Source organism: Caretta caretta, chromosome 3 (genome assembly GCF_965140235.1).
Source record: "Caretta caretta isolate rCarCar2 chromosome 3, rCarCar1.hap1, whole genome shotgun sequence".
NCBI lineage: Eukaryota > Metazoa > Chordata > Testudines > Cheloniidae > Caretta > Caretta caretta.
In genome coordinates, this window is record NC_134208.1 from 126,078,460 (window position 1) to 126,100,705 (window position 22,246).

At 39.0% G+C, this 22,246-nt stretch overlaps 1 protein-coding gene across 3 annotated transcripts in view; it reads right to left on the reverse strand.

The window, feature by feature from the left end:
* PDE10A (phosphodiesterase 10A) overlaps nt 1-22,246 on the reverse strand; it is a 568,598-nt gene that overhangs the window by 29,412 nt on the left and 516,940 nt on the right. For all 3 annotated transcript variants that reach the window (XM_048844032.2, XM_048844031.2, XM_075126851.1), the window contains exons 10-16: nt 20,537-20,588; nt 15,770-15,912; nt 12,278-12,370; nt 11,509-11,695; nt 9,618-9,760; nt 7,947-8,030; nt 4,550-4,700 (exon numbers count right to left, since the gene is read on the reverse strand). In XM_048844032.2, the coding sequence (XP_048699989.1) occupies nt 4,550-4,700; nt 7,947-8,030; nt 9,618-9,760; nt 11,509-11,695; nt 12,278-12,370; nt 15,770-15,912; nt 20,537-20,588 (853 nt within the window). The remainder of the gene's footprint in view (nt 1-4,549; nt 4,701-7,946; nt 8,031-9,617; nt 9,761-11,508; nt 11,696-12,277; nt 12,371-15,769; nt 15,913-20,536; nt 20,589-22,246) is intronic.

The window sequence follows — 22,246 nt, forward strand, 5'->3', positions numbered from 1 at the left end:
CAGTCCTTGCTTACAGACAGCCCCCCAACCTGAAGCAAATATTCACCAGCAACCACACACCACACAACAAAAACATTAACCCAGGAACCTATCCTTGCAACAAAGCCCGTTGCCAACTGTGTCCACATACCTATTCAGGAGACACCATCATAGGGCCTAATCACATCAATCTCACTATTAGAGGCTCATTCACCTGCACATCTACCAACGTGATATATGCCATCAAGTGCCAGCAATGTCCCTCTGCCATGTACATTGGTCAAACTGGACAGTCTCTATGTAAAAGAATAAATGGACACAAATCAGACATCAAGAATTATAACATTCAAAAACCAGTCGGAGAACACTTCGATCTGTTTGGTCACTCGATTACAGACCTAAAAATGGCAATTCTTCAACAAAGAAAACTTCAAAAACAGACTCCAACGAGAGACTGCTGGATTGGAATTAATTTGCAAACAGGATACAATTAACTTAGGCTTGAGTAAAGACTGGGAGTGGATGTGTCATTACACAAAGTAAAACTATTTCCCCATGTTTATTTCCTCTCCCCACCCCCACTGTTCCTCACACATTCTTGTCAACTGCTGGAAATGGCCCACCTTGATTATCACTACGAAAGGTTCCGCCCCCTCCCCCGCTCTCCTGCTGGTAATAGCTCACCTTACCTGATCACTCTTGTTACAGTGTGTATGGTAACCCATTGTTTCATGTTCTCTGTGTATATAAAATCTCCCCACTGTATTTTCCACTGCATGCAGCCGATGAAGCGAGCTGTAGCTCACGAAAGCTTATGCTCAAATAAATTTGTGTCTCTAAGGTGCCACAAGTACTCCTTTAATCAGAGGAATGTTAAGGTTCATTGCTCCTTTAAAGGGTCACTATCCAACAGCTGTTACTTTAACTGGAGCTACCAAACAGTTCAGTTCAAACGCAGCATTGGATTGGTTCACATGGAAAATAAAGCAAGCTTACTTCATTCCAAAGAGATAGATTTTAAGTGTGTACAAGTATAGGGATTAAAGCCAGAAATGGTAACAAGAGAAATAAAGATCAAAACGATTTCTAGTAATTAAAACTTAACAAGTTAGACTTGGTTCAAGGTAAAATCCTCACCACACCTTTCCATCAAGATGGCTGACCAAACCCCAAGGTCAGGACCTATCCCCCAAAGCCAAATGGCTGGTACCTTTGTCTTCTGAGTAACTACCTTCTATCAAAAACTGCAACATGAAAGGAGACAAGGGCAGATGTAGACGGGGAGGGGCAGAGTTGAGAAGGGTCTTGAAGGATAACAATTTTTATTATTACATGTGCTAGGTTCTTTCCAAACACAGAGGATGAGAGAATCTGTGCACTGAATAGAATATACTCTCACTACTGAGGCTATTCTGAACCCTTTGTTTCCTATGCTACCAGGAAATTAAAACAAATATTAAAAGACGCTTTTGCTATATAAATAAAAAGAGAACAAGAAAATAACTGGAGCCACTTTGCAGCGAGGAAGGGTAGAGACTAAGGATTATTTAGTTATGACCCAAAAGCTAGAGGAATACTTTGCCTCCATTTTCAGTAAGGACGCTAATGTGGAATATGGGGGCAAAGGCCGGTTGGCAAATGGGTGTGAGTAAACAGAAATGCAAATGGTCTTATTTAAACTCAAACAACTTCATATGTTCATGTTGTGGTGACTGGCTAAACTCCATCCCAGAATACTGAAAGAATTGGCACATAACATTTTAAGTCTGGTAGCAAGGATTTTTAATAAATCTGTCAAGTTGGGGGTGGTACCATATGACTGGAGAACAGTGAAAGTAGTACCTATATTTAAGAAAGGGAAAAAAGGTGATCTGGACAACTACAAATATGTTAGTCTGAAAGCACTAGTATGCAAGCCTTGAGAACAAATTTTGAGGGGGAAAATCATTAAAGATGTGGAGGTAAATGAAAAATGGGATACAATGCAATGTGGGTTTACCAAAGGTAGGTTGTGCCAAACTAACCTGATATCTTTCTTTAACTGATATCTTGCAATTCAATAAAGCATTTGACATGGTATCACATGGGAAATTATTAGTTAAACTGAAGAAAATGGGGATTATTACAAGAACTGTAAGGTGGGTAAGGAACTGGCTAATGGGGAGATAACAGATTCACCTAAAGGGGAACTATGAGCTGGACAGAGGTTACTGGTGGAGTTTCTCAAGGATTGGTGTTGGGACAAAACTTATTTAACATTTTCATTAATGACCTTGGCACAAAAAGGAGGAAGTACTAATAAAATTTGCTGATGACACAAAGTTGGGAGGCATTGTAAATCCAGAGGAGGATCAGAATGCGATACCAGAAGAATTGGATGACTTTGAAGACTGCAGTAACAGAAATCGGATAAAAATTAATAGTACAAAGTTCAAAGTCATGCAATTAGGAGCTAACAGCAAGAATTTATGTTCTAAACTGGGGAATCATCAGTTGAAAACAACAGATGAGGAGAAAGACCTGTGTGGATTAGTCAACTCCTTGATGACTATGAGCCATCAATGTGATCAGGCAATGAAAAAGGTAAAGGCAATCCTAGAATGTAAGAGGCAAGGTATTTCTAGTAGAGAGAATTAAAATATGTTTCTTCATGTCTAAATATTAGTGACATTGTAGCAGAATTTTTGGAAGCCTTCTTGATCCATTGCTAGCTTCAAGCACTCAGCCACTGACCTCCCAGGGATCTGCTGCACACCATCTACCCACCTCCTTGCTGGTTGTCCCCTACTGCAATGACCTGCCACCATTCCTTCCATAATAATGTTCTCAAGTTTATTTCCATCTCTACGCCTGATGTGATCAAAATACATAGGTTTGTACCTGCTGATATCTGACAGCAGTGTCCGCTTCTCTCCAATAAAGAAATGTAATAAAAAGGTGGAAGAGTTGAATCATGCAGGGAAGGAAACTGGAATCCACTCTCTGTACTTTCTCCCACAAGAAGTATCCAGCAGAGATAGGGAAGTATTAATGCCATTTTACAAGACACTGGTAAGACCTCATCTGGAATACTGTGTACAATTCTGATTGCCCATGGTGAAGAAAGATTAACTTAAACTGGAACAGGTGCAGAGAAGGACCAATAGGAGGATTAGGGGAACTGTGAATCCATCTTACGAGAGCAGACTGAAAGAGTTTGGCTTGTTTAGTTTAGCAAAATGAAGGCTGAGAGCGGATATGACAACTCTCTGTAAATACATCTGGGGGTAGGCACTAGGGAAGGAGAAGAGCTATTTAAACTAAAGGACAATGTTGGCCCAAGAACAAATGGTTATACATTGGCCATGAATAAATTTAAGCTGGAAATTAGAAGACTGTGTCTAACCATCAGAGGAGTGAGATTCCGAAACAGCCTCCCAAGAGCAGAAGTGGGAACAAGTTGCCTACGATAGCAAGGGACTGCACCCAATTACCCAGGGGGTCCCTTCCAGGCTTATGATCCTCTGAAGCAGGGGAAGACACAATTCTCTGTGAAAAACCACTGCATTTTATAGTGAAATTTGTGCAACAAAAGTATTATGCTTTGCACTGACTTCAAATGGGAATTTTGCATGCATAGAGAACAACAGGCCCATAATTTGGATGTCGTTTTTCTTTTTTAAGTTGTTAACTGAAATACCACCCAAATGAAATGCTGTATTTTGGGCAAAGAATCTCTCTCTGAGTAAGACCAAATTATTTTTGTCAAAGTTCTGAGAGGTTGAAAATATATAAATAAACCCAACCGTCCCCCTCCCCCAAGAAATCCCCACATCAACCAATACACACTTGTAAATCTGAACCCTAGAACTGTTGTCTTGAGGATGGAAGAACTCCCAATCTAAGAACTACATTTTGTAATTTTATATGGCATGGATTCCATCTAAATCAACTGCTGAAGTAAAAAACATTTTGTTCTTTCAGATCTAGAAATTATTTCTTGCACAGTATTAAAATTCTGAACAACCATCATCATGCTGTGTAAGAATTCTAATTTTAGTTGGCTTAAAGATCATTCTTCATGACTTTAAGCATTATTATGGTAATTTTATCCATCCTGATCTGCATCTGAATTATACAGAAAGCAAGCTTTAACTTAGAGAAAGAACACCTTTGCTTTAAAAGAATATATAGGGGCTTTTTTCTTTTACAGAGTTTGCCATTAGAAAGTCAACATTTACACACAATTACCAAACAGTGATACCAGATATCACATTATTTCCTGTATTTAGAACAGCTGCAGCGTTGCTCATAACACTGTGTGGTAAATATGGATAAATGCTGACTTTTTAATGGTAATCACTGTATGGGAGAGTGCCATCTTGAGGACACCGCTGTGAGTATATAAAGGCCAAATTTTATGGAAAAGCCCACAGAGAATAAGTTTACAGAAAAACTCAAAGCAAAACAATAACAGACGAAAGATACTGTACATATTTCCAGGACATTTGACACCTTCCTTCCTAGCTCAGAATGACATTGCTGTCTGAGTTATGAGATTTTATGAGAGTACTATAGTCCCCGTGCTTACCTCCAGGTCTGTGAAAAGCCCTTGGTTGTTCTGAAGTATGGCATACATGCAATGTGCAACTGTAATTGCATGCTTCCAGTTGTGATAGGGCACACGGCGATAGTTCTTCTTTACAGACATAGTAAAACGACATAGCTTTTCAAGTTCAAAGCTTCAAAGAAAAAATTGGTGAGAGAGAAGAAACAAAATGGAAAAAATGAGAATAATTCTATTTCATCCCAAAATAACCAACTCTTTATAACAAAAAATATATGATTTGGTTTCCTTTCTAAGATCTGTTAGAATTATGAAACTTTTAGATTCCAATAGTCATTGAGTACAAATCCAGGATGGTGGTCTGATTTTGGTCTGCCATCTTCTGATGCAGACCATCTTCCCAAGTAACTCTCAGGGTTCATTTGAACAAAACCCTCAGAATCCCTGACTGTTGCTTTCTTAAACAGGTATCTACTGCTAATAATCTCAAGAGAAATAATGAGTTTAAAGTGGACTATGTTTGTCAAGAAAACGTAACAATTTTTCCTTTTTTCTTCTTCTTTGATACATTTTTGTCTAGAACTCCATTCAAATTGTTGGAGCATGTAGTGGCTCCAGAAATAGTCTCATTGGCTTTTTTACTGAGTTATTGTCACTCAAACATAATTGACGTCCTCTGACCATAATCCATGTCTCAATCTATATAGTTTGAGGGGCTATTTTATTTAAGGAAACTTATCTCTAAGCCTGCTTACCTACTATGAATACTTAAAATAGACTGGTGGTCAAAAGAAATTGGGGAGTAATAGTAAAAAGGACTGCTAAATCAGCATTATGTGATTAAGCATAAGCACGCAGCATTAAGAATATCTACCAGCATCGCTGTTTCTGACTGTCAGCATATTTATATGGCCCTTGTCACAAAAGTGTATGAGTGTCTCACAATCGTTAATGGATTTTGTCCACATAACACTCCTGCAAGCTGGCAGGAAGCAGTATCCCTATTGTTACACAATGGAAATTTAGGCCTAGAATAGTTTAAAGGTAAAATTTTCAAAAGCCCCTGCATGACCTGTCAAAGGTCACAGAGGAAATCTGTTGAACCCAAGTTTTTGAATTAAACCCAAGTCTCCTGATTTCCAGTTCTGTGCTCTTTCAAACTGCCCACTCTTCCAACCTATTTTAGCAGTTTCTTTGAAACTGAGGTGTTGTTCTATAGCAGAATTTCTTGTACATTACATTAGCTAGTTACTATACTGATAGTGTGTCTAAAAATGGAGGTTACTTCCTTCCTTCAAGATAGGTGGTCCCTATCTGTATTCCACATGGGCATGCGTACCTACGAAAGGAATACACATGGAAACCAGCACTCAAAGAAGAAATGGCAGTTACTGTAACTAGAGGTTCTTCGAGATGTGTGGTCCCTATCTGTATTCCACTCGGAGGTATGCATGTGCGTGTGGAATACACAAAGGGTCCAGCACTCAAAGAAGTAAAACTTTGATTATATATAATTATTATTAATAATAATATTAATATACATTTCATACACCATCCTTCACTCAAGTTTAAATGCCTGGGTATTGCAATGTATGTTATATGCATGATTACCAACCACATGGTGAGTCCTTCAATATTATGGTTGAACATGCAAAGTTAAGGATGAAGTGGACACATTAATCATAAACCCCTTCCTTTTGGTTAGTGTGGATTGACTGTCTGACCTCATCTGGGAGAGTTCTCTTTGGTTTTGTTACTCTTTTATATAGTGGCAGTATTAATGTCCTGCTTTTACAGTATACATGGGCTGAAAAAACAGCTAAATGGTTCTGACCTATCATGTAAAAATGTAAACACATTTACTATAGGAAGCTATTTAGACAGAAAAATATAGTACTTCATGCTTATTGTTTAGTATTATAACATTTACAGAGCTTTAGCCTTGCATCAGAAAAAAAACTGGAGGCATATTGTCTTTCACAAAATCTTTAGTATTTTTTCTTCTCTTTTTTAAATTCTAGAGGTTTCAGTCAAACATTTTCAAACATTTGTTAAAAATATTCTTTGAAATAGGATATTCCTCAGAATATATATATTACAATGATCACTTCCTTCTGTACAAATACCTGTCCATGCCTATTTACTTTCAGAAACTACTAAAGGACAGGACAATCACCACCAAAAGCAAAATCACCACAGAGAGAATACCTCAGCCTAGAATAGAACTATTCCCTCTACTGCTGTGCTCTCATTAGAGGGCAGCACTACATCACTTCTTATTGGGAGCAAGCAAGGAATTGTCACTGGGAGTTGCAGCTCTTTCTCTACACTCCCTCTCTGTGGACAGCTTAACAGCTACACTCTACCCTTTACACAGGACTGTGCTCAATGGTGTAATTCTAGTCCTCAATAAGCTCAGCATCTAAATGCAATGTTAAGACAGTTGCAGACTTTGTTTTGGAGAGATAAGAAGCTTTTTTTCTCTCTATATATATATTTTTAAAAATATAAGAAACTTCAAAATAATAAATATGTTTGGATGGCTTGAAGGATTCCAGGCCTTCCAATCTTGACAGTATTCCTTTGAAAATATTTTTTTCTCACATTTATTTATTTTTTAAAAATATCTGTGGGCTAAGACTCACTAAGCAAAGTTTCAACTTGGTGCAATTTTTTCCACACCAAACTGAAACCCCCTGGAAAACAAAGTTTAGAATAGAAGCAATTTAGGAGTAAATTTAGCTCCCATCTCTGGAACCAAAGACTTCTGACACTGGAAACAAGGTGATTTTTCTGTGAAGCAGGGTGCTGTATTTAAGAGGGGCTACTGCTCATCCACGTTGCAGCATGGAGGCAGAAGGGAGCAGAATGCGTCAGGAATGGGGCCAGAAGGGCCATTCATGTCTTCTATTCCTGTCCACAGTTGTTGAATGCTAGATAAGGTTCTAATCAATAACATCTTTTTAGACACTATTTAAATAATATTTTAAACTAATTCAGCAGCTATATTTTGAAATCCTGTGTAGATGAGCCTTAGGTCTCCTTTACTATTGAGAGGTCCTGTTATGTTGCCATCATCCTTCTCACTGAGGAGCAGCTGATGCATCTCCACTCAGAACCAAGCAATGCTGCTGTTTACTCAAAGGGCCATTGTCCAATGGAAAGAGTTCCCTCACTCGGAACTGAGCTCACTGACCCCACAACATCCCCAGCCCTACCAGCTGAGGAACAAAAACTGGGCCTGGAAATCCAATTTGCTTAATAGATTCCTGTGTAGACAAGGTATATACTATGTTGCTAAAAAAAAAATATCCAAGCATGAGGAGTCTGATTACAACATTCAGTAAAAGAAAAATAAAATAATAATAATAATAATCACAGAACCAAAATAATAGTGATGAAAAATACTTGTAATTCATACCAGGTTGCACCACAGGACTGGTGGACCATGTAGACAAAAATGGCCGGCCAGACATCCTCGTAGGGACCGATATCAAAGTGGTATCTGACATAAAGAATATTTAAGTTCAGCAGCAGGAAATATCCTTTAATTCTTATTATACTTAGGCTAAAAACTGCTAGATGACATGCTCACCTGACAGCAGAGTCTTGTTTCTGACCATACATACTATATTGACTTTGTCAACCAGATCCTCAGCTGGTGCAAGTTGGTGTAGTTCCACTGACTTCAATGGAGCTAGGAAGATTTACATCAGCTCAGGACCTGGCCCTATTGCTTAATAGAAACATCCTCCCCTTTCCCTTTTTAAGGGAACTATATCGTTTAAAGAACGAGTCAGAGAGCTCATCAGAATCTTCTTTGTTGAATTAGGATAATGAGGGGAGTTATAATGTCATTCAAAAGTATTCAAACTCAAATTAACCCTTCGCCACACAAAGCTGTAAGGGTGGCTCATATTTAATGAGAAATTCACTGGTGTTTTCAGGGCTGGTTGAAATCAATTACTTATTTCAAGAACTGGATGCAACTTCCACCAGGTTTCATTTTTGTAGGGAAAAACATTAGCTTTTACTATTTAATAGAAACTAAATAAAAATGTCAAAATTTAAGGATTTAATACTGTACTTTTATGCTTCATTAGTTGATGTTCTCCCCTGCCCACCCATATCAACATTCACAGCCTCATGTTGGGGGCTAGCATAGCAGAGCTGCTTGTCCTTCCAATATTAATTACCCTCTTTCATTGCACCTGATGTGCTGAAATGTTCTATTTATGTCCCACTGAATCTAACCAAATGTTAGAGTGTCTGTGATACACTGAACAGCACAGCAGGTGTCAGATCTGAAAGTAGCTGAATTGTTTGGAAAACGATTACTTGTGTTCAGATTCTAAAACAATGGGGGTTTGTATTTCCAAAAAGAAAGCCTGCCATATTTAAAAGTAAAAATCATTTTGTTGAGGAGGTGCGTTATATAATATCATTCAACAAAACATTAAAAATTATACTGCAAAGAACTATCCTACATTATGCTTAATCCTGAAAACTGCTGAGCACTCCAACAATCAAAGCACTTAAGCACATATTTAACTTTAATCATGAGTAGTCCCAGTTAAACTTAAGCACATGCATGCATGCCTTGCTGGATTGGAGCCAGAGTGCTCAATGCTTTGAATCACTGAGCTTTTGTATTTTCATTTTTTTGTGGTTTATTTTTTATATGATCAGAAAGTCGGGTCTCCCTTACTTGGTTTCTCCTGGAAGCCTCATTCACTACAGGAGAACTGGTAGGATTAGGATAGCAGAGATCCCATGCAAACAAAGCCTAATTAATAGAACTTTTTTCTCTACATTCCTTTGGCTTGATTTACTGTTGCTGTGCAAAATATATAATTATTTACACATGTGCAAAGTGGATGCAAAATGCTTCTACTCTGATTAGGTAACATTTTACATCTGTGTTACACTTTGTACAGATATAATGAGGTGCAAGGTAATTCAAAATGAATCCCAATAGCTTTAGGATGTTTCTTTAATAACAACTTCCACAAACCCTCTGCTGTACATGGAAAATTTAACTTCATGAGCAAAATACAGGTTATAGCTGCTGTTGAAATGACAAAAGACTCACAGTTCAATTTCTTTGCAGATGTGGGTAGGGAGTGTGCAGTTCATGAGATTTTGCCATTCTTCTGCTGTACAAATACTGTGATAGGACAGCTTCTCCATCGTTACACGATAAATACACTCTGAATGGCGAATTCTGTGGTACATCTGAAAGAACAATCGTTATTCATTAACACTGGACTTCGGTTACAAAGATAATGCCTGTTTCCTTCAAGATCAAACATTTATTCTTAAGAATAAAGGCTTACATTTTCAAAACTGACTAGTTATTTTGGATGCCTGACCTGACACATTTTATAAGAGCCAGATGTTACGAAGGTGAAAACTTAGCACTTCTGAAAATCAGGTCCTTTCCCTTTAAGGCAAGGGTGGGCAAACTTTTTGGCCGAAGGGCCACACTGGCGTTGCAAAACTTTATGGAGTGCTGGGTAGGGAAGGCTGTGCCTACCCAAACAGCCTGGCCTCCGCCCCCTATCCGCCCCCTCCCACTTCCTGCCCCCTGTCTGCCCCCGTCAGAACCCCCAACCCATCCAACGCTCCTTGTCCCCTGACCGCCCCCTCCCGGAACCCACAGGCTATCCAACCCCCCCTGCTCCTTGTCCCCTGACTGCCCTGCCCTGAGGGACACTCAAAAAAGGAAGCACCTCTGCGAAGCCTATTTCAATGCCCTTGCTACTACCTGTGATGTGGGTAGAAGGTGCAGAACTGAGAAACGAGCACATTGCATCCTTTTGACCACTGCGCTAGCCAAGCCACAATTTGGCCCAAAAGAGCTAATTTAGATAACATATTTTCTATACATTTTCAATCTCCCACTGAGTTTTTCAAGTAATGTATTGTCACTGTTGCTTCAGGGACAGCGTTTTTCACAACAGAGAGTGGAGAAATTACCACTCAGCGCCAGGGAAAAACAAGTTCAATGATATAGTAAAAGATTGAAATTCAACTATATTAGGCCTGGTGTGGATTGTAAATGAGTAAAGAGAATTATGCTTCATTTGTAGAAAGTCCCCAGGAGCAACATGCTTTGAGGGTTCATCCTCTAACATGGTAGATCCATGTCCAATAGATGGACTTGACTGGACCTGATCCTGATTTACACTAAGGCCACTTTATACCACTCTAAAGAGGCCTTAAAGTGGGCGTAAATATAATTTACTTCCCCTTTTACAGCCAGAGTGCTGTAAAAGGGATCTTATGAGACTCTGGCCTGACTATGTCATTGTACAATATCTCTCTTCAATAAAATGTGCTGAGTTCCTCTTTGTAATGGTCAATATTGCATTTTTATACCTATATGGTAATGATTATAAATATTTTTATACTTTCTAAATGAACAGTTATCTTTCTTTAAAAGAAAAAGAAGGCTGACTTTCACAGTTAATAGCATCAACACTCATCTAGACGCATGGGTAGTTATGTGAGAAAAGTCCAGGATGTTAAAATAAATATTCAAATGTATTTGATATACTCTTTCCACACTACGTATTTGAGTACACTCCCTCCACCATGCAGTAAACTGTGTAAAATACATACTCTGAACCTGAATAAATGACTCAGGCCCATTCACCTTATCTGAACAAAGTTAAGTGGTGCTCTACATACTTTGACTGGAGTACATTGTTTTACGTTAGCTGTACATAACAGATATATCAATTGCACAATTATTTCAGAAGAAATCAACCGAATCCTTATTGTGAAAGAATCAACATATTACTGATGCCCCATTAGCTCAACAAAACAGAATTATTAATCAATTTTAATGATTTGGAAGATGAAGCAGAATTGATAAAATCCCAAACTGATCCTAACTCAATATGTTACAAGCAATAGCTGACAGAACTGAAACTATTTTCTTCACAATTCATATTAGGCTTTTGGGGGGTAAAACTTACATTAGCACAGTGTAAGGCTAAAGCACAAAAGACTGCAAACATTTTAAAGTTGTTCTCATCGGTTTTAGAGAAGGCACTTCCACTTATTTTGTTCACCATCTGCACAACGCCTATTACACTCCCTCGACTCACAATCGGCATGCACAGAATGTTCCTGGTTGTGTAGCCTGTGTAGAGGTCAACTTCTCTGGAGAGTTGGGGAAGAGAAAGAGAAGGACAACAGTTAATGGTCATCCCTTCTTCCCTAGAAATGTCATTTAAATATACACAGGGTTCACTAATCTAACACTTAAATGCATGCATCAATTATTATAATACCCATTTAAAAGTTAAAGAAATAAACTTCAGCCAATTAAGTCAGCTCATTCATAAAAATACTGAAAATGTTTTAAAAACTCTATTTTTATGACTTAGCTGGTCATCAGGTGACTGAAACACACCTATTTTCTAAACCAATCAGACTTAATTAAGGTTATTAATGTACAGCAATAGTCCATCCAGCTGTGCAAACTTCTATATAGAACAAAATAACTAATGCTTCCTCAATTATTTGGTAAAACAGAATCAAAATCATTTTAATAGACTACCGTCACAAGATCAGGGTGCATGCTATGAAAATAAATATTTCAAGTTTGTCTCTTCATCATACCCCTTAATTCCATGAAAACGTACTAATCAATTGATAATGTCTTTAAAATTTGAGTAGAACATTAAGTAAAAAGCAAGCTTTTTTTTTTCCTGTCTTAGTTGTAATTAAAGAATGTCTTACCTGTTAAAGCGTGGATCTGCATAGGCATCAGGAATGTTAAGGACTTCACCTGTTCTTGCTACCTGACCCGCTATTCCTTTCTCAATAGAAAATCTGCACATATTAAAGAAACATGTTGATCAGCATACGAACAGTTTGAATAAACATTTTTTCATTGTAGACTACCCTGAACATACAAATGTACATTCAATCCAAACCAGCTTAATTTTGTTGTTTGTAAGGATAAAATTCTTGAAAGACAAGAAGGAATTGTAATGAATAATACAGATCTACTGAAAATATTTATATGGATATAGAGCAGGGGTGTGCAAACTTTTTGGCCTGAGGGCCACATCTGGGAATAGAAATTGTATGGTGGGCCATGAATACTCACAAAATTGGGGTTGAGGTGCAGGAGGGGGTGAGGGCTCTGAGGTGGGGCCAGAAATAAGGCATTCAGGGTGCAGGAGGGGGCTCCAGGCTGGGGTGGAGTGCAGGGGGAGGGGGAGAGGTGAGGGTTCTGATTGGGGGTGCAGGCTCTGGAGTGGGGATGGGGATGATGGGTTTGGGGTGCAGGAGGATGCTCTGGACTAGGATCGAGGGGTTTGGAGGGCGGGAGGGGGATCAGGGCTGGGGTAGGGGCGCGAGGGGAGGCTCAGGGATGCAGGCTCTGGGCAGCGCTTACCTCAAGCATCTCCGGAAAGCAACGGCATGTCCCTTCTCTGGCTCCTACATGGAGGCACAGCCAGGCAGCTCTGCTCACTGCCCCATCCACAGGCACTGTCCCTGCTGCTCCCACTGGCCATGGTTCCTGACCAATGGGAGCTGAGGGGGCGGCGCCTGTGACGGGGGCAGTGTGCAGAGAGGAGCCCCTGGCTGCCCCTAAGTGTAGGAGCCGGAGGGGGGCCATGCTGCTGCTTCTGGGAGCCACACGGAGTGGCCCCAAACCTTGCTCCCTGGCTGGAGCAGGGCAAGCCTCAGACCCTACTTCCCAGCGGGAGCTCGAGGGCTGGATTAAAATGGATGGTGGGCTGGATCCGACCCACGGGCCGTAGTTTGCCCACTCCGATATAGAGCTAAAAAAGGTCCCATACTATAATCATTTTGGTTCAGTATGGATTGCTGCCCATAATAAGATTAGAGGTTATTTTTAATTCATGTTCATTACATTCAATTACATTTGCGCAGTCTGATGACTTGTGTTTAAGTCATCAGTTTATTTTACAATTTATCAACTGAATCTCTTACATTCATGCTATTTTATGAATGAATCTCATGTAATATGCTTCTTTGGTGCAAAAAAAAAAAGTTTGGAATAAGTCAATGGAAAATGTCAAGTATGCAGTTCATGTGCACTTGGGTCACACAGACCTTAAAATGGATGGATAAATTTCATTTTACAGCAAGCTAAAATGCACTAGTACTGACAGAATCTTGTAGACCTTCCACAATGAAATCAAATACATGAAGCATACTATAGTTGAATCATACAAATCCTGCAGTCAATATTATTACAAGAAAATAATTTGGATCATTCTTCAACATAAAACACTTCTGGCTTTTATAATTCAAAGGAGGCATGGGTGAAATAAGCAGAGATGCTCAAAGGTGGGCCACACACAGATGTTAGTCTAAGTGGGTAAATCCTGGCTCCACTGAAATCAGTTGCAAAACTCCCTTTGACTTCATTAGGGCCAGGATTTTACGCAGTACAGCAGGAAAGCAGAGTTGCGAACTGAACGGTCAACCACACACCTCATTTGAAAGCAAATACAGTACAGTACTGTGTTAAATGTAAACTACTAAAAATATAAAGTGAAAGTTTATAAAAAGATTTGACCAAGTAAGGAAACTGTGCTTGTTTCATTTTTCTTCTGTATAGCAAAGTTTCAAAACTGTATTAAGTCAACGTTCCGTTGTAAAGTTTTGAAAGAACCACCGTAACATTTTGTTCAGTTATGAACATTTCAGAGTTACAAACAACCTCCATTCCCCAGGTGTTCGTAACTCTTACGTTCTACTGTATGTCTAGAAGAAGTTTAAGTTGGTGTATTCTATACCTTCTTCTGCCTATCCCCACAACATGTACACCAATTACAACATTATACCAATTCAGACTACTTCAGACAGACTCTTACCCTCTTGCAAATGTATATGTTACAGTCCTTTCCCCTTATCCATCACACCTGAATTTGCCTCATAGATTCCCTTACATTCAAAGTCAAAATTTGTGTAATTCTCACACTGAGGGGACAGACGAGAGGACTGTAAACAAGAAAATCAATTATCAGGAGGGTATAAGAAAGTGTAAGTAGGCCACCTCCTTCTTTAATTTACACCATCTTCTTGCTCCTTAATATGTAAACTGCACCAGTGTAGACTCTCTTATGCTCATGTACACAATGTAGTAAGAAAGAATAAACATCAGCCTACGTGAGTCCCATTGAGAGTATGGGAATCTGACTTACATTCTTGTATGAACCATATCTGATACTATAACTTTAAAGATACAAAGAAACAATTGAATAAACCATTTTAGAATGTCACTGCTGAGTGAAGAGCGGAATGTATTTTATGTTTGAAAGATTTGAAGTAATGCATGGGATTTAGTCACACATTTTTCACTAAACTATAAAACAATGTGGACCCAAATCCCCTACCCTGCTTTGAAAAATCTCAACCTATATCCATTAGGGATTTTCCTGAACGAAAGGCACTATATAAATTATCATTTGCTCCTAAAACTGAAATATTTAAAAGTTACCTTGTTATTCTGGCTGTTTTTTCCACTAAGGAGGTGTGTATGTGTAAAATGTACACATTAATGAGGCAATTTGTACCATGTAGATGATGCACAAGTTTTAAAAATACTCCTAGAATCTTGTGTAACCTTCCATGCCTGTGCAAAGCTTAAAATTGACCAGTTCCTGTGCACTTTAAAATCACAATTATTTAAATCAGAACAAAGTCCAGACTCATCATATCAGATGAGGCAAGGAGACACTAAACTAAGAGTAAATGGATTGCCCACCTTAAAAGAACTGATTAGATCTGACCAGTTACCGGCAATGCCTGATTCGCCAACCAGAATTACCCACAATAATTTCCCTACTTTGGGTGTGTGTGAGAGAACATGTCACATTTAGATTGATCTTGGGAAAGCCAATAAAAGTCTTGTACTTTCAGAACTGTAGATAAGGGGGTTTAATTTAACACCTGCTCCTTTACCTACCTTGGAGCACCTGTGTTTTTTTCCAACATGATTTCCAAAAGGACCGCCTCCGGAAGACGGCATTTCCAGGAGTGACGTTATAGCTTCAGAGACGTTGTTTCGATGGCACTGCAATGTCATTCCCAGAAGTACTACCTTCTGGAGGCGGGTCCTGGTGGGAATGATATCACAGTATGACAAGTATTGTCAGGGTAGGCACCTGCAAGTAGGCACAGACACTGGGTAACAAAATACCTGCCATCGCTAGTTAGAATTAAATTGCATTCTTCTGCTGTTCCTACCTTATTTCTTTGGTCTTCTTGAAGACAGGTTTCCCCTCCTTCTCCTCTCCAATATCAAAAAGGTCTGAATACAGCTCCTTGTTTTTGTGATCAACCTGGAAGAGTGCACAGCGGTCTGCATTCACCAGGTTTTTTGCATATATCTATAGACAAAGAACAAAACTAAGATTAACCATCATGAGATTCAGGTGAACTTTAGTCCCTAATCTGTTCATGAAGGTAGACCCTTCGAATATGAAAGTTCTGACAGCTTTTCTAATAGAGAAAGCATTTTCCAGAAGTTTCCTCAACTATAACAATTTAGGCCATAACTTCACACAAAAATATTTTTTTTGTTTTATACAATAATTTCTTTAAATCAAGCTGTCATTTACAGTTTTAACATTTAAATTTAAAAAGTCAGGGATTTTTTTTAGATGCTTCAGTGGGTGATGTACAAGGAGAAAAATGGGTCTCCCATTGAAGAGGGGTATTTTGTGGGTAGAAAGTCCTTGCTTTTGGACTGACAACCTTTTCCCTACTTTTTAAAATGATTTACTTTCCAGTACTTTAATAGATTTGAAGACACAACAATATCAAAGAACATTTTATGGGCATTATGATTTCTAAAACTCTGAATAAATAGTGTTCCTAATGGAAACGCAGACTGACCAGTCACTATATCATTACAGCTAGATGCACCTATCAAAATGTGCTTTGAGGCCAAAGAGAGAAGCATCACTGCATCCTACTTTAAAATTGGAGCTTGATGAGATTTTTCTGACATTTCTTTTCCCATTTTTTTTAATAAAATAAGCAAGAAAAGTCTTTGCTTTCTTACATCCTTTAGTTTATTTATCATTTATCATTAATAGCATTTATTGTACTGTGGTAGCATTTAGATGCCGCAGCCAGGTTGGGACCCCTCTGTGTTAGGCATTGCACAGACATATAATAAATGACAGTCCTTGGCCCCAAAGACATAGAGACTTCAAACCCCTTGGGGTTCAGAGTGTTTTCTCAAGATTAAAATACTCCACATTTTAAATGATAAGCCAGATAAATATTTATTGTTTGAAAATTATAATACGCTTAACTCCTAAAGTGCTTACCTGGGTTACTTCTGAACTATACAAGAGCAAGAAAATTCTGGGATTAAGAGCTAACCCCTGAGTACACGAAACGCAATCCCTCTTGCGTATATGATATTGCAGCTCATAAGGGCACAGTTTAGCTCAAAATACACCAAACTTTCCATCTGCAGAAGCCTTGAAAAATAACTTTTTGCATAAAGTCCAAAAGTACTTTTGGTTGACTCAAGTACACAATGCATATCCTTTCCTAAGAGTTCTGAAATATCCAGGCCCAACAGTGTGACCTAAGGACACAGCAAAAATCTCATCTCTGAATTCCTCCTCTCACTTCAAATTAGAACAGGTTAACACTTCCCACACACTACTCTGTGGGATCACTTTTCAGAAAATTAGTTTGCAGCAACTAAAAAAAGAAGAGAGAGAGAGCAATGGACAGAGACTATCCAAATGTATGAGTTCAGCTGAAGTAAAAGAAGATTTTATATAATATTTTTCAAATGTATTGTGTAGCATAGTAGCCATTTTATTATCACGTCACAGGATTTAATGCTACTGTATATATTACATAAATTATATTCTGACATCTAAAAATATAGATCACAAAAGCATGTGTATAGCGGGTGTGCTCTCTCCTTATACTACTAATATAGGGGTTTGCATACACACAGTTTCAAGCTTTTCCAGGACACACATAGACATGTGAAATCCATCAGTAACAATCCCAACCAGATTTTTAAAAGGATGCAAAAGGTAAAATCAAAACTGGACTTTAGAGCATTCAATTTTGGGAATGTCCCCTAATCATGATGATTTCAGCTGGACAAAACACAAACGCACGCACACCTGATTCTTTTTTTTCTCATTTGCTTTGCCATTGTGAAGAATACCCCGAGATATGTTCATTTACAGCAGACAAAAGGGCCAGACCTTAATCTCAGATTTTAAGAACTCTACATTTGTGTGCATGAATTTTGTTAAAATATCCTTTGTGCGTGTGTGTTAAACATACACTCAAGAATGCTAGGATTCTGAAGTTAGCATACATTTCTAAAGAAGTAAAAGTGCCAGTTTTGTCATGGATAGTAGTGAGATATAAAAATATTGTGCCAGATTCTCATCTGTACCAATGTGCGCTGGACTCAGCCTGAGTTGCAAAAAATCTGTGTGTGGCTCCCTGATTCTGGGGCGAATGCTATGCCAACTACCTTTGGCACACAAGGTACCGACTGCCAGCCAGGGACTGCTGGACCACAGCAGTCCTGTCGTACTTTCTATATCCTATCCCTTATGCTGCGACCTGTGTAGAACCCAGCTACACCAGCTGAAGGCTCCCCTCATGCTGGAAAAATCCCCATCTGGAGAGATCCAGAAGTGTTCTGGCTCCTTGGTGCCACCAGGCTAGTACAAGAGGGGAAGATGGCAGGCTGAGTGTCAGGCCCAAGGTATCTTTTCTCCATGTGGGAGTTCATTAAAAAGTCTAGCCATTCCCATTATTCCTTTATTCAGTCAAACCAGAGGAACTAATTTAAACCACTTTGGCAATCCCTGGGATTACAGTAAGGGAGGTTTCCCTATGTACCTTCTGAAACCATGTCAGGTGCTTCGTAAAGCAGCAGTACTTTAAAACAGACCACAAGGCATTGTATTTTAATACATTCAACTCCTGAAGGATGATGTCATTTATCTTATGTCACAACCTATTTTTGTCAGACTTGCCTGCTTAAAATACTACTGTTTGTGGAGCAGATGCCTAACGGGTTTGGCAAAGCCTTTCTCCATGGGTCATTGGCTCAAATCCAACCCACCTAGACAGTGACTGGCAGGTGATATAATCACAAAAGGTACCCTTGTAACTAGAGTAATAAGGAGGCCAAGGACGGAAGGGGACCAACCTATCATCTCTCCCCTCAGGGCAGAGCCTTCAGAATAGTTCTGAAACACATTAGTGAGGCAGTGTGTGGGGAAACTTACACTCCTGTTCCCTACACTGCACCACTTCTGTGGATGAAGAAAGACCTTTATTTTCAGGTGCTCCCAATCAGGCACCTTTGACTGCACTAAATTCACTAAGGAGTTTGAATAAGAAAGAAACAAAGATATAAAGACAAACTTAAAGCAGAGAAATGCTACTATTATTAGTGTAAGAACCATCAAAAGCTTGCACTGTAATCTCCAGGAGGTGGACTGGGGAGAGGAGATTGATTCTTGCTGTTCTCTCACTCTAGGAGATAGGGTGAGTCACAGAAATGATCCAACTGGTCTCCAGTAGAATTGCAGTGGATGCACAAACTAGCAGATCCATCCTTCTCTTTCTGCTAGACCCAGAAGAAGCCAATTGGCACAAACTTCAAAGGAAGTTGAATGTGAAGCATCAAAGCAGGTTGTACAGCAGAATGCTGAGAGAGCAGGTGTTTGGAAGAAAGATGAAAGAATAAGCATATTGCATTGCCATGCGTGTGTTCTACTTGGTGACTGTTCACAGAGAAGAATATCATTATCTGTCATTAAGTTCTGTGTATTATGTTACCACAGTGCTTTTAAATGTTAAACAATGTTGTGAAGCAATTTGTGTAAATAAGAATAGACAAAGCTGCTGAAACTGAGGAATGTTTCTTGTGCATTGAAGAGAGCAATTCTTGTCTGTGTAGTAACTAGATTCAGCTAAGACTGCAAAATATCTCTCCTGAATATTGATTTGAATTTACGAACAAATTTGCTTTGACATGGTTTGCACTGTTGGTGTGCTTACTTTCTGTGAAGATTCTAGCTAAAAAGTTCACTGATAAGGTTAGGGCAAACACTGGAGAGTATTGTTGGATAGCGATTTTTAAATTGGTAAAAATGCAAGCACTCATCAGAAAACTGACTCTTATTTACACTCATTCAATCAGGGAAGAGAACCATATTATTCAACATGTTTGTCCAAAACTAAACACATTCAAACACTCCGCAAACAATCTACAGGCAAACTGATTTGCAGATAATGTTCAATGAACAATTCTGAATAATGAATAAATTCAAGAAAATTGTGATCGGTTTATGAACTCAAAAAAGTGAAATCCATTGACTAAATAATCTGTTAGTTATTACTATGCAACCAGCTTTAATTGCTGCCATAATGTTCTGTGACTGACTGTGCCACTCTGTAACTGCGGAATCTAAATCGGTTTATGTCCTAATTGGTAGGAAACAACTCTCTTTTGTACCTATCACATGTCATTGGATAAACTATCTATGGGTAATACTGGCCATTTTCACATGGCTTCACACAGACAATGCTCTTCAATCAGAAGGGCTATTTTTGTGGGGTTTTTTGAGGAGTGTATTGTAATGTGCAGTGATTTGAAAGTAGAAAGAACCAGTCAGAGGAACAAGTTGAAATGCTAAGAAAAAGTGGTACCTTTCCATATACAAATATTCCATTTATCTAGCAAATCTGAGATCAACATTTAGTTCACAGAGACCCAATAACTCAGTACTTATGAAACTGTGAAATGAAGTTTTTGCAATAAATAAAACCAAGAGGACCCTTATCACTATTTCCTTATAGACCATCCTCAGAATTACCGATCATATGAACTCATTATAAACAGCTTCTATGGTTCAACAATGCCACACTTTACTTCAATGAAAGAGAGACTGGAAGACTAACAGATGTGATGTATGAATTTAAAGATGAAAAAAGATAGCTTACCATTATATGTTCAAGTAGAGAATCTATTGCGACTATATTATCAAAATAGGTTCTGTAAAGAAGAAGAGATACAAAATTAGTAAGTAATGTTATTTAGATTGGTGCAGAACAAGGATTTGAGCAGGTTCCAAGTTGTAGTCCCTTTTAGATAAGCACGCAACTCTGTTAAAAATAAATCAACAAAATAAATGAATGAATAAATAGAGAGCATACCATATGCTGCTTCAGGCCCCTATTTAGCAAAACTGTTCAGCATACGTTTCAGTGCTTTGCTGCCCTTCAGGGCAAGTGTTCCTTACTCTCTCTCTCTCTCTCTCTCATTAAATGCTTTAACATATGCATTATTTAATTCCTTCCAAATATACTTCATTAGGTTTATGTATTAGGTTATTTGTCAAAATTAATGTCATACCAAACCACTTTTCCTAATGGAGGCAAACACCTAGAAAACATTTAAATGAACGTTCTTTATTAACCCAGGTAAAGTCTGCTTGGGTGGGTGGAGGCACAACAGTGCAAGACACCTGCACCAATGGGAGCATTAGGGAATGCCAGTGCAGAAAAGCGTGGTGCTGGTGAGGGTGGGGCTTGGGTGACAGGAAATGCACTTTGAGTCCTGGCAGAAATTAAATTCTGGGGAAAGCAGCAGTGTAAACACCACCTGCCCTCCCCATTTATGGCAAAGTTCCCCATCAAGCACAGAAGCCCCCAACACTAGAGAAGCTGACCCACACCGCTGTATTCTCATAGTAAGTCAAAAGGCCAGACATTTTTTTTAAACCGTAAGTATAACAAGGCATCTGGGAAAATAAAACAGTCTTGGATGCTCTCTGTCATCATCACAAAGACAATGGAAAGACTTCATCCACACAGCCCTTGAATTTACTATGTTATTCTAGACAAGGCCTCAACCCATTGTGCTGCATATGGGGTTTCTTCAGATTAAGGAGATGTTACTTATCTGCACAATAACTGGAGTTTTTTGAGATGTGTGGTCCCTAGCTGTATTCCACTTGAGTTGTGCATGTGCTACATGTACTTGATATAAGAAAATTTTTGCTAGCTGTATTCATTGGTCCATGCCTGTGCCCTTCTCCTCCTCATACTCCACATCAAGGCCACATGGGGCAGTGAGGACTGCCTGCCTCTCTAGTAACCTTTCTACTGCCAATAGGCCTGGGATAAGGCTCTGCAGCAGAGGGGAAAGACGGCAGGTAGTGGAATACAGACCACAGATCTCAAAGAACTCCAATTAATGTACAGGTAAGTAATCTTTTCTTCTTCTTCGTCAAGTGGTTGTCACTATGTGTATTCTACCTGAGGTGACTTATAAGCAGTATTCATTGAGGAGGATAGTGCAAGAAATGCTGCTGTACCACATATTGAAGGACTGCTAAACCAAGAGGCTTCTGCTATAGAAGCCTGTACCAGGGCAAAATGTCTAACAAAGGTACAGATGGAGCCCCACATTGCCACTTGGCAGATATCTAGAAGGATGTCTCAAAGTGAGGCTACTGAGGTAACCTGGGTTCTTGTTGAATGGCTCTCACCACCTGAGGGGGAGTAGTCACTGATAGTTTGTAATGTATCAGGATTCAGACCAAAATCTCTATAAAGGAGACAGCTTCTCTTCTCATGTATTTGGCAAAGGACACAAACAGTTTGGGAAATTTTCTAAGGGGCTTTGTCCCTGTACGTAAAAAAGACCAG